At 41.8% G+C, this 13,351-nt stretch overlaps 2 protein-coding genes across 2 annotated transcripts in view; one reads left to right on the top strand and one right to left on the bottom strand.

The window, feature by feature from the left end:
- morn5 (MORN repeat containing 5) overlaps positions 1–9,569 on the bottom strand; it is a gene marked incomplete at its 5' end in the record, with an annotated part of 16,173 nt that extends 6,604 nt beyond the window's left edge. Inside the window, 4 exons of the mRNA XM_080841526.1 lie at positions 1,410–1,541; positions 5,782–5,893; positions 8,833–8,980; positions 9,523–9,569. Coding sequence (XP_080697652.1) covers positions 1,410–1,541; positions 5,782–5,893; positions 8,833–8,980; positions 9,523–9,569 — 439 coding nt within the window. The remainder of the gene's footprint in view (positions 1–1,409; positions 1,542–5,781; positions 5,894–8,832; positions 8,981–9,522) is intronic.
- A 341-nt stretch (positions 9,570–9,910) lies between these two features.
- On the top strand, positions 9,911–13,077 carry ndufa8 (NADH:ubiquinone oxidoreductase subunit A8). The gene is made up of 4 exons (XM_080842546.1): positions 9,911–10,051; positions 11,101–11,264; positions 12,258–12,423; positions 12,773–13,077. The coding sequence occupies exons 1-4, from the start codon at positions 10,001–10,003 to the stop codon at positions 12,908–12,910; spliced, it is 519 nt and encodes a 172-aa protein (XP_080698672.1). The 5' UTR covers positions 9,911–10,000; the 3' UTR covers positions 12,911–13,077.
- The last annotated feature ends 274 nt before the right edge of the window (positions 13,078–13,351 follow it).

Raw genomic sequence — 13,351 nt, 5'->3', positions numbered from 1 at the left:
ATTCCAATTTGGGTTGTTTTCAGCCAAACTTTGAGTTCCAGTTTGAGTGTTCTGCAGCCAAATCTGTGGTTTGAACTAAATCAAGAATGGTTGATAATGTTTTATTTATTATAATGAATGAAAGTCCTATCCTTACCTAAAATCAGTACCGGTTCTTTCAACATGCACACTACGCACGTTGCGTAGGGCCCCGCAAATTTATTATTTAATAAAGGCCCCGTGGGGGAAAAAAAAAAACGTGACAACGTAACTGTCCGTCGCGGACGTCAGATAGCCATGCGCATCATTGCATCATCAGTGTAGAAAGATGAAGCGGCGCTATCCCTCGGGGAATGAAAAAAGGAAGAGGAAGGAACTTGATATGAACTGCGGGACCAGCAGTCAGGTAAAGCCTTTAACTCTTCTCTCCTGGTGGGAGAGAGGGAGGGACAGTCCGTGTTAGACCTACATCAACAGGGCGGTGAGCCCTTGGGGATCCCCGGTCTCTGTGTGCGTCTTGCTAGCTTCTATAATTTTAGTTGTAGCCTTGTATAGTTACAATTGCACTTAACAAAATGGAAAGTAATGGATACATATTGACTAAGATTGAAGTTTGTTTGCTTGGATAGCCCACAGGCAAATATAGACGCAGATACGATTTATTTCGTGAAATATTATGACAATAATAAACACTTATTAATAGAGTGAGATCATACCGAGAAATATCAAACTGTTGCTTGAAGTATTGGTTTGATGTTTCGAGGTTAGTACGTTGTTTATTATGGCATTTTACTCTCCTTCCATTTTATAAAGACACGGTCATTGTAAATCAAAAACAAGCCGTTTTGTTAAGCTCAAGTCTTCTCACGACTCAATTTGTTTGCCTAGCAACCACTTCAACAGAAAACGGACAATATGGATCTGCTAAATAAAATGGTTTTAATTCCAACACAAGTGATTCAGAGTTTGTAGTCTTTCTATAACAAATAGTTGCTTCTGAGAACCAGTGCATATTTTTTACTGGACCATTGAAGATTTGAAAGTTACAACCAATGTGTGTGTTTTCATGTTAGCATGGGAGCTGGTAAATTAACTGTTGATTGTAAATAGGCTGCCTTTTAAAGATTTTTAGGTCTTTGTGTTTTTGTGAACATTTTGGGGGTTCAGTTAGGAGGGCCCCTTGGCAGAATTTTGCCTAGGGCCCTATGGAGGTCTGAACCGGCTCTGCCTAAAATGATAACTTGGCTTTAGCACTAGAAAAAAACACCTGAAAACCACAACTATCTGCACCTTTGGGTTCACAAAACTGAATATTTTATCTATTCTATCTATATATACTGTATATTATTTGCCAAGGATCGAATTTAAAAGAAAAGCCAATTTGTGTTTGAACTTTGAACTCTCAGTGTATGCTTGAAACTCAGTCTCACCTGCATTCCTGAGGAATTTATGCTGATAGTCGTTAACAACTCTGGTCGTGGGATCATAGAAACCGTCTCCGCAGTCATAGCAACCATCAGGGATCACTTGTGGGGGGACCTGGTTGGTCAGTTGGGACTCTCCTATAAGAAAAAGCAATGACATCAGAACAAGTCCTGCTGACAACCACTTAGCCATAAGCAATAATATGTCGAAACAAATTGTCACAAAATAATATAATTAAGTTGCAGGAAACTTCCGAAAAAATAATATTTTACATCACAAAGGTGTAAATTAATCTCATTATTTTATGTTGCAGTCATTCTATAAAACATCACGTTCTGCATGCTTCCACACATAAGTGTAGAGAGGTACTTATTTATTTTGTCCAAGTTATTAAATGAAATGACGGGGTGACATAAAAGGAACACCCCTTTGAAGCTATTTGTTTCCTGGTCATGCCAATAGGCATGCTTGGCAAATAGCTGACCGCTAGAGTCTCTCCGAAATTGAACGAATCATAATTTAATTTACAGAAGTATTCTTGTTGGGTGAACTCGAACATAACATTGGAAAGGGGTTGACTGAAGGTAAAAACCAATCCTAGTGTTACCTTCATTGGATTAACTAACTGAAAGGCTATTGAGGATTTGAATTAAGATTTTAAATGTGAATGCCAGAAAAAATAACAGGCTGGAAAAACGCTTTCATCTGACCTACAATTAAGTGCCGTGTAACGGTCCTGCATTGTAATATGACGCATAAACCATTCGGTTGTCTCTTTCTTTTATTATTTCCCATTATCTCTCAAAGCTTTTTCGACAGTTTTCAAACAACGTTTGCAGTCCGCGATTCTAAGTAAACACACTTGCTCATCAAAATCAGAAAATGTTTGGGTTGGTAAACAGTCCTGGCTCTGTAAAATGGGAACCAAACATAGTGGCTCATACTAAGTCGTACACAATTCCATCCAATCAACACGGTTCATCAACAGCATGGGAGGGAGGGGTGTAATTTGATTGGCTGTTGAGCTCCACTATCGGAAACCTTTCGCGAAACCAAAACCGAATCACAGGCTGCATCTTTAAATCCCTCCCTCTTGAGGCGGCTGCTTGGTTCTGCGTTGGTGACACATTGTTGCGCAAAATTTACTCATAGCAATTCATGCTCCCTGAATGGTTGCGGGTGTTGCCAAGCAATTCACACCCAGAACAATAGGCTTGCGTAAAAAATGGCGCAAGTCTAGAAAAAGGGGCCGACGCATGCAAGACGTGAAAAGTCGTGCTCTTTCGCTTGTGCTTACGCTTATGTCTCTGACCATAAATCAGCCTTTAGGGCATTCTCTTCAGTACTGGCTTCATTGCTCAGAGCATGAACATTATCACTGCTGCAAACAAGTGCACTTCTAACATGCACCTGTACTGTCTCTATCAGACAACATTGGATTTTAAGAATGATGCCGTTATTTCTCATGTGACAAACCACACAGTTTATCAGTAGGGAGGAGAAATGTTTCGTCATGGGGTGGCTTGCATGTGATTCTTCTGTCACAAAGCGTGGGTTAAATTAGAATCAGACAATCTACCAGCCAGAAAGACTCACTTGCATGTGCACACAGCACATACACAACCAAACACAACGACAGTTAGAGAAAGAGCGAGAGACAGAGAGAGAGACAGAGAGAGGGAAAGAGAGGAAGAGAGAGAGAGCGAGAGAAAGAAAAAATGATCAATTGACATGTTCAGCCTCTCCACTCCTACTCAATCTGCAGAGGCAAAGAAGGGGTTGGAACCAAAAAGAGTGCTTTGGGAGCTGCATGGAAGGGAGTCATGCAGTGACTTTCTCATAATGACTTGCTCTATCACAACACACACACACACAAGGCAGACACACACACACACACACACACACACTCACACACACTCACTCACACACACACACACACACACACACACACAAACACACACACTCACACACACACACACACACACACACACACACACACACACACACACACACAAAAGGCAGACACACACACACACACACACACACACACACACACACACACACACACACACACACACACACACACACACACACTCACTCACTCACTCACACACACACACACACACACACACACACACACACACACACACACACACACACACACACACACACACACACTCACACACACACACACACACACACACACACACACAAAAGGCAGACACATTCCAAAACTGAAGTGTCTGAACATCTATCTCTTTTCTGGTCTAACCGCTTTACCCAGTAGTCCTCTTTCACCTGTACCAAACATAAAGGTGCTCTTCATTTTTTTTCCCTTTAAAAGCTGTTGCATTCTGCACATTTGGACTAGAAACATCTGGTGTAACAGTTTGGGAAGCTGCTTATTAGTGGCGTAAAACACGTCACTTTGAGATTAATTGCTGATACAGACTAAACAAAAACACTACAGGGGCAACCTCAGGATTCAGGAGGTTTACTAAGCCCAGAATAGGTCTTGCATTCAGCATGATTCATTTTTCCACCAGGCCCTATTTTTATTATAGTCAAAAGTAACATGATTATTTAGTTTTCAACTCGGGGAGTTACATAATCTATGACTTAAGCCATATCGTGTCCACGAGAAAAAAGGCACACGAGCACACAGCGTCTGGCATCCTCTCAAACTGACGTAGTTTGAAATGTACGCAAACCCCAGCTCGGTGGGAAGATGACTGCTGCGGTCCGAATAGATTGAACTCATTTACAGCAAAAACACAAAGCAACGGAGTGGATAAACACACTAGATAAGGTAGGACAAACACACACAGACACAAACATAAACACAGACGTATATGCTCAATAGTAGACCCGTCCCAGCGTCCTCATATGCTGTTGATTTAAACAGCTGTACAGTGTCATGAAAAAGACAAGTACAAAAAACACACGCTTGATTAAGACATACTAGTACAGTGCCCATAGGGGGTAACATCTATGACGACGACTGTTCTATGACTATGACATCATTCACAAAAAAGGGTCCCGATGTATCTGTTGTAATTCGTTTGTACTTTGTTTTCTCATTATTGCAATATCATAAACCTCAGTCTGCATTTACCCTGGCTGGGAAAGGCTGTCATTCGGAAGATAGGCTACTGTGTGTGATCGCCTTTGCTCTGTGTTCATTAAACCTGTCAGAGTGTATGAATAAAAGGCTGGGTGCCAATCAAAATCACAACGCAAGAGTGGAGTACTACACCGCTAAAACGGTGACATGGGTTTGCACGTACGGCAAACGGTAAAATACAAATATCTCGCGAACTATGAATTCAAACATCTTCAAAATCAAGGATGCACAGGTTCATGACATGCGTAAGCTACATTACTTTGAAACTTAACATAAAGAAGCTTAAAAATAAACGAATAGATCAAATCAATCACTGTCTTAAGATTACCTGAGCAAAAGTCTGTATCTGTTCACCAAGAAGAATTTGAATGCGGACCTCCTCGTATCCAACGCTATTCTGAACTTTGAGTGAAGGCAGGATAGTTTAATACTGCTAGGCGAATATTGTTAGATTGTGACGTCACTACCCATAGTGCCGACGGGACGGGAAACGATAACCCATTAGTGGCTACGGGAAACGGTAAAATACAAATATCTCGCGAACAATAATTTCAAAAATCTTCAAAATCAAGGATGCACAGGTTCATGACATGCGTAAGCTACATGCGAAATCTCATAACTAACGTAACTACCGTCAGTGAGATACGCCCTAGACTGACAGACTGACAGACACACAGAGATTCCTGGATTTATAGATAGATTAGGGACAATCTTGTGGCCCTACAAATGCATCGCCCCACCTCAAAAACACTTCCATGAAAAAGTCCTGCATCCATGGTGGACCAAATGCACACTTAGGAAGGTGATAATGTGTGATAATAAGCACGAGAGTAATCAGCCTTTAAATAAGCAAACAAGTCGTAAAAGTGAGACCCTTTTTCAGTCTAACTTTCTAACAGCCTATCACATTACCACTGAGACTGCCTTGCTTTCAAATAGAACTGTATTGGCAACATTGTGATGTCATACCCAAGTTGATTTTGGCATTTAAAGTCTTTGCATTTGCATTTTTGAACTCATAAACTTTATTTTAAACTGATTGTTTCCCATTACTGAGAAGGTGCTAAAATTAAAGTGCTAAGATTCTACAACCTAAAAATGTGCAATTGTGCTAAGGTACAAATGATTAGTAAATAGCCATTTTAAATGATATGGGTTTAAAACATGCTGAACTTCTATGTCACTTTTCTTTGTCATGACTACAGAAGGCTGTTGTCACGACTACAGAAGGCTGTTGTCAAGGGGCAGCATACCTGCTGGTCTCAGCCCATTGCACCTCTCCGTGTAGAAGCGCCTGTCATAGCCGTCACAGTAGTCCCAGTGGTCCTCATCATACTCCAATCCATCTGAGAAGGTATACTTTCCCTGAAAAACACAACTGCCACGTGTGATGTTATCATAGATATGAAATTATGAACGTTTATAATCTCCATCTCTTATGATGGATTTCCATATGGCTTCCACTGGGCAAACACAGATACATGCAACTAGAGTCATATAACTTCCTACTATTCGAGAAAACAACAATACTTAAATATGGAACTACATACATATTACTTCCCCCCACTCATGATCAATGTGTAAATAAACGATTAAATACGGCCATTAAAGAAATGTGAGCGGGTCGATTGACAAATGGTGCCGTATAACTTCTCCTCCTTCCTTTCTCTGCCGTCTCTCTGATTTCTGCCTACAGTCATTATCACATCATCCTTAAATGGTGTACTAACTTCTCTCTCCCTATAGAAGAACTCGTCTCTCTTCTCACTCCCTATAGTAGACCTTCTCTCTCTTCTCTCTCCCTATAGTAGAACTCGTCTCTCTTCTCCCCCTATAGTAGACCTTCTCTCTCCCTATAGAAGGCCTTCTCTCTCTTCTCTCTCCCTATAGAAGACCTTCTCTCTCTTCTCTCTCCCTATAGTAGACCTTCTCTCTCCCTATAGAAGACCTTCTCTCTCTTCTCTCTCCCTATAGAAGACCTTCTCTCTCTTCTCTCTCCCTATAGAAGACCTTCTCTCTCTTCTCTCTCCCTATAGAAGACCTTCTCTCTCTTCTCTCTCCCTATAGAAGACCTTCTCTCTCTTCTATCTCCCTATAGAAGACCTTCTCTCTCTTCTATCTCCCTATAGAAGGCGTTCTCTATCTTCTCTCTCCCTATAGGCCTTCTCTCTCTTCTCTCTCCCTATAGTAGAACTCGTCTCTCTTCTCCCCCTATAGTAGACCTTCTCTCTCCCTATAGTAGACCTTCTCTCTCTTCTCTCTCCCTACTAGGAATCGTCTCGCTTCTATCTCCCTATAGTAGGACTTCTCTATCTTTTCTCTCCCTATAGTATCATTATCATTTTAGTTATACGCAGGAAAGGATGTTAAATTCCTTGCGCTATAAGTTGGGGATTTTCCACAGCGGCCAATGCATTCACTGTCACTGTACACATACCCAACATAGCAACTGTCCAACCATAGATCCTGTGCTGCATTCACCGCATGTTGCACCTAGGATCTGTAACGGCACTCCTTCATAGTAGAACATGCACTGATCCTGTGCTGCATTCACCGCATGTTGTATCCAGGATCTGTAAAGGCCCTCCTTCACAGTAGAACATGCACTGTCTGTCTGCATGCACTGCATGTTGTATCCAGGATCTGTAAAGGCACTCCTTCACAGTACAGCATGCACTGTCTGTCTGTAGCCCACCACTGCTAGAATAGAATCTGAGCAGCAGGATAAATCAACATTGATACAATTCCATTCCTTGACTTCAGAGGCCCTTGGCCATCTTTGGTTTCTGCCCACTCCATGTTTCCTTCTTAGTCTGCTTGGTTTGTCCATGCTGTTCGCCATCTGCCAGGTCCTCCTTCCACTGCAGCAGGCGTACTGATATCCTGTGGTCTTTGGTGCTCAACCCGCCCCTGGACTTCAACCAACTGACCGGAGCTACTTCTCAACAAGTAGTGCTCAATGCGGTGCGTACTGATATCCTGTGGTCTCTGGTGCTTAACCCGCCCCTGGACTTCAACCAACTGACCTGAGCTACTTCTCAACAAGTAGTGCTCAATGCGGTGCGTACTGATATCCTGTGGTCTTTGGTGCTCAATCCGCCCCTGGACTCCAACCAACTGACCCGAGCTACTTCTCAACAAGCAGTGTTCAATGCGGGGATCATGAACTCCTTCATCCAGGCATTTCTTCCTTCTCTGGAAGGAGTTTCCTTCCTCCACCCACATATACAAACCTGAAGAGCTTTCCCCCTTACTCCCCGAAACTGGTCCTATCCGTGTTCAGCTCCTTTCTCGTAGTCTAAGCCATGCCAAAGTCCAAAGCCATGAGGTCTGCCTGTGAGACATGATCCACTCCTGCTCTTGCTGACTCTAGTGATAGTCTGTCTGTCTGTCTGTCTGTCTACCCTTCTGTAGCTTACGTAGGTGCATCTTCTTGGCTGTATTTGCCACAGATTCTGACGCTACAAGTTGCTAGCCCACAGCAGTCCCAGTGCGGCATATTCCCTCCTGCCAGCTGTCTTTCTTAGCCATCACATGGTCTTTTCCCTTGTTGTCACAGTCAATTCACAGTAGACGCTAGTCACTCCAGACAGGTCATTTTAGTTAAACACAGGAAAAGATGAAGAATTGCTTGTGCTTTTGGTGGCGAACTTCCCACAGCGGCTAAAGCTCTCACTGTCACATGTGAGTATTCATACCCAATAACCCAAACTGACCAATATAATAACCGTCAACCACAATAAATCCTAAGCAGCCAGATACAACAACACACAACTAGCTTGTGACAAAGATTTACCACTCATTACCCACAATGCATCACACACATATTTGGATTGCCAGCTTAACTACTCATTCCTCTACTAAAATGATCACAATCATCCGCTCATTCTGTTAATAGGAGCCCTATGAGTACATTACAACCCTCAATATCATTATAATTGCATGCTGGCATTATGAACAACCTATACAACCTATATACCCACTAAGCTGTTCTACAACCAATATTTTTAATGCGGTTTCTCTCCATTTTGATCTACTATCAATCTTGTATGTTCATGTTTATACCATCTTGTAAGCATCCTGTAATCTGTTATGTATATAATGCGCATGGATGCTAATCCTGATGTGTGTATGAATTTACAGTGTCTGCTTGTTCTGATTCTCTCTTCTCCCTTCTCTTCTGCTTCAGTTTTTCCTTGCCACCATCACCTTAGTGCTAGCTCTAAGGGGTTCAGACCGGGCTTTATAAAGTGCTTTTCGGTTGTGATTTCAAATGTTATTGGAGCTAAATAAAATGTACTTGCCTCCGTGGACAATCCTTTGTCCCATGTTGCCTCATATTTACATCCATTTGGAAAATAGAGCACACCTTTGCCATGGAACGTTCCATCGTTCATCTGTCCAACATATCTCGTTCCAGTGGGGAAAGAATACTCTCCTTCTCCCTCCATCCTGAACAGGAAAAAGAAAACAGCCTTTGGAGTATTTAAGCTATTAAGTGTTCAGGAGCAGAGGCCGTTACATGGCTGAACAGATTCAAGCATATTCCTAGCATAAACAGCCTTTGGAGTATTTAAGCTATTAAGTGTTCAGGAGCAGATACCGTTACATGGCTGAACAGATTCAAGCATATTCAAACATATGACATTCCTGGCTTCTCAATCTCAGCTGCCTAAGGTTACAAAGACCACAGCTTCCATGGACCCAACCTGGCCCAGCTAGCCAATAGCTGGAACTAAATATAAAGAGGCGTATAATGAATATTAAGAACATTTCCCAATAAGTGCACAATCTATCTTAAAAAAATGTAAAGGTAATGTTAGGTTAAGTAAAACCAGTTTAAATTTCTATACTCAAGATAGCTATCATCAGCTAACTGTGTTTTCAGCTGGCTGCCTACCTCATGGCTTGAGTAAAGTATAACTGAATCTTTACTGCTATACTTAATTTGGATACATTACCTATAAAATGGCAACACAAGATTTGAAACACACCTGCCATTGTTGTAACTTCCACTGTAACTGCTACCTGTCAACTCCATACTTGCCCAAAAGCTTGTAGCGTGAGGGCTCTGGAGAATCTAGCTTTGCTCTACGGAGAGGCTGTAGTCTCTACGTTGTTGATGGAAACCGGTTTCCATGGAAACATCATCACCATAAAAGACAAATGCATGTTATGCTCTTAATGCACAGATACACACAAGTCTTACACGCCTAACTATATTTGCAGTATGCGCCAAATAACAATTGCCGTTTTAATATTCTAAAACTTTAGCGATAAGGTTTAAGAACAACTTTGGTTATTTTCTTAAAAGTGTCGCACCTTATTACGTCAATGAAGGGCGACTGAAAATTGGCGCATGCGTATTCCACTGACCTTCCCTGTGCTGCCGCGTCCGTTTTCAGACGGGGACCTTGGAGTTGTCTTCAACTCTGGCTTTTTGTGTCATATATTTTGCGTTAAACCCGCGCCATGCCCGGTTCCGTTGAGGTTCCGACGTTGCAGGATCTATCTGTTGACGAAGTGAGTTCAGTTCACATGAATATATGTAGCTACAGCAATTACTAACAAGCCTTTGGTTGGTTAGGTTGCTATCTTAGCTACCTAGTGCTAGCTAGCATAGCCATCTTTCTCAGCATCTGCTTGCTCGACACAACTATGGATAAACTTACTTGTGTGCTTGCTAAGTTGTCTAACTAATTGACTCGTTGGCTGTTTTAGCTGTATGGGTTAACATCGTTAATGTATTTGAAGCACCCCAGCTCAAGACTAAGTGACATGCATCGAAAGTAAAGCTATACGATTTGAAAACAAATGGTCCATCATTTAGCTGGCAGTATGTAAGTAAAAGCCAGTTTACAGCTGACTGGTAGCTTAAAATATATATATATACATTAGCCGATTAGCTGACTGTTTAACTAGCTTGTAACGTGTTTAATCTTCTTCTGGAAAGTTGTGTGACAGTTTATAAGAGTATTGCAGCTGCGGCTTGGTAGGCACCTTGCTAACAGGCTACCTGCTGGCTAATCAAGTTAGCTATCAAGCTTGATACGTTTACATTTCACTTTGCAAACTGTCACCACTTGTTGCCTGCGTGTATTTAAGCTATCATATATTAAACCAAAGTTGTTTTTAGTGAATTACAATGCCGAGATGTCCCCAACGAGTTTTAGTTTTAAACGGTATTTTTTCAATAATACCATACTACTATGGTAGGGTTTACTGTTTGAGCCTCTCCTAAACTGAATTTCTACATGACAATGGCATGGTTCACCTTTTATGATATTATTAAGCCCATATTTTTGTTGTTTGTACAAAGCAGTTACCAGTCTTAGTTGGAAAAGATTGTTCATATTTCTCACATCTAGCATATGCAGTGTTAAATTAATGTGATCAGACCATTGCCTCATTAGTAAAGAGACATCATAAAAGCTTGTTGTTTGAATGCATTGGTGAAATGGCTCCCTCTAGTTATCACCTTTGAGAGCCCCCCAGTGAATGTCATCTGAGGTGACATTCCTCATATAATATCATAGAACTTATGCTGTACCTGGTCTTCCCTCCCGGAACAGGTAAATGTGTCCTCCGCAGTGCTGAAGGCGGCCGCCCATCACTATGGCTCCCAGTGCGACAAGGCCAACAAAGAGTTCATGTTGTGTCGGTGGGAGGAGAAAGATCCCAGGAAGTGTCTGGAAGAAGGAAAGAAGGTCAACGAGTGTGCTATTAACTTCTTCAGGTGAATACAATACACAACAGTGCCAGTGTGTGCTAGAACAGTGCCCGTGGTGTGTGCTAGAATTCATGTTGTTAGTCTGTGAAAGAACACTGACTCTTCTGGCCCTACAATTATGTTTTTCCATTGCATTGATAATTGTGACCTATTTTTTTTTATTTCGGTCTCTTGCGTAAACACTTCAATGTATGATGTTTTGACATCATCTTTTAAATTTGTTCTGGGGAACTGTTATTACCTTGCTTTGTAAAGTGTTAACTGCATATCGCAGATACTGGGTAGACCACTTAGCATCATTCTTATCAGAAGCAATAACACACTACAATAAGCAGATTGATGTTTTTTATGTATAATGCGTGTTGCAACAGCATTTATCATTCTTATCAGAAGCAATAACACACTACTATAATGCTTGTTGCCTTGCCTCCTATGGTACTTAAGAGTAGGCCATTAAAGACGTAGATATTTCTTTTAATCATCAGTTTGATTTGGGGGAATGTAAACAGGTTTGTTTTAGCCTCCTTGGCCACAGTAGTGTTTAATCAGTGTGGCTCTGCCCTAATGGTTCAGTGTGATGACGCCTCTGTACGCGGCGGACTGGTGTCTGTCATTAAACGGGGCCCCTGGGCTGTGTGTGAGCCATGAATTACGAGGGGGTCTGCATTTACCGGGCCGGAACAGATAAACACCCTTAACCGCAACATAAACACACCAAGTGGCTGCACTGTACGACATATTTTTAGTAGCTCAGGGTTTTAAGAAGTCTTAAGAACTGCATGATGTGGTTCTTTGAGATGTTTATTGCCCACCTGAACAGAGACAAGACTGTAAATAATAAATAATAGTAGCTGTTTCTATTCGCAGTAATGTCCTGCTTTGTTTCTTTGAACAGCTTGAAACTGTTAGTGCTTGTCTCGCTCAGACCTGCACTGTGCAGATGTTTACCAAAAGGCTGTTCCTCACTCTAATCCTCCCATTTTCCACTGTCACCTATAGGCAGATAAAGGGAAACTGCCCAGAGTCCTTCACTGAGTACTGGACCTGCCTGGACTACTGTAACCTCCATGAGCTCCGCCACTGCCGCAAACAGCAGAAGGAGTTTGACAACTGTGTGCTGGACAAGCTAGGATGGGAGAGACCAGATCTCGGGAACCTCTCAAAGGTGAACTATCCTTGTTTTCAGGAACTACTCTGATCTTCCTCTGTAAACATTGTCAAACGTAAGGTATCGTTTTCCCTGTATCAGACTACAAGTTCAACCCATTCTACCTTTCATATGCCAATGCTCTGTCTTGAAAGAGAGTCTTTCAATGATGATGCATGTGTCCCTGTCTGATGATGTCAGATGTGATAGTGTGGGTGTCTTTAAATGCTCTGTCTTGTCTGAAGAGTTGACATGATTTTATTTTTGTACTTTAGTCTAAACATACTTTTTTTTTATGCCAATGCTCTATCTTTTCTGGAAAGAGGTGACATGATTTTAAAACAAACATACTTTTTTTTTTGTCCAGGTGACTAAGGTAGCCACCAGCCGACCCCTACCTGAGAACCCATACCACTCCCGGGCCAGACCTGAGCCCAACCCTGCTATCGAGGGTCCATTGGAGCCAGCCAAGCATGGCAGCCGAGTGTTCTTCTGGAACTGGTGAAATGTAAATCGTCATGGTACCCAGTCATGCCTACAGTTTAAAATCTGGCTTATACACCATCAGACCACAATGGACAGTGTTTGAGAGGCGGAGTCTCCCCTCCCTATGGGTAGACTTGTAAAGAGAGAACGAATTTAATGTGTGGAATAAAAAACTATTAATTTAAATCATGTGCGTGTTTTTGAAAAACAGATTTTCTCAGGTGATTTTTTTTTTTTTCAGGTAACATGAACAACAATTGAAACATTTTCACTCATACCCAGAAATTCACAAATGCAGAATGGAAATATCTTCCTTATATCTCTTTCCTTAATTGGCTGCCATGAATAATGTGTTGGTTTGTATCTTGAGGACGATGCAAGCCATACAACATGCTGCATTTTGTCAGGGTTCTTAAGGGGTCAAGGTTCAATCCCCAAGAGTCTTGGCCAATTTTCCCCT

Source organism: Sprattus sprattus (genome assembly GCF_963457725.1).
Source record: "Sprattus sprattus genome assembly, chromosome: 7".
Lineage (NCBI taxonomy): Eukaryota > Metazoa > Chordata > Actinopteri > Clupeiformes > Clupeidae > Sprattus > Sprattus sprattus.
The sequence above is the reverse complement of the archived record's forward strand: the minus strand, read 5'-3'. Positions and strand labels throughout refer to the sequence as shown.

Excerpts from the sequence above, each read along its gene's own strand:
- ndufa8 (XM_080842546.1), top strand. The coding sequence starts at position 10,001 with ATGCCCGGTTCCGTTGAGGTTCCGACGTTGCAGGATCTATCTGTTGAC. Across the intron at positions 10,052-11,100 it reads AGGATCTATCTGTTGACGAA|GTAAATGTGTCCTCCGCAGT; the intron begins GTGAGTTCAGTT and ends CTCCCGGAACAG. Across the intron at positions 11,265-12,257 it reads TGTGCTATTAACTTCTTCAG|GCAGATAAAGGGAAACTGCC; the intron begins GTGAATACAATA and ends TGTCACCTATAG.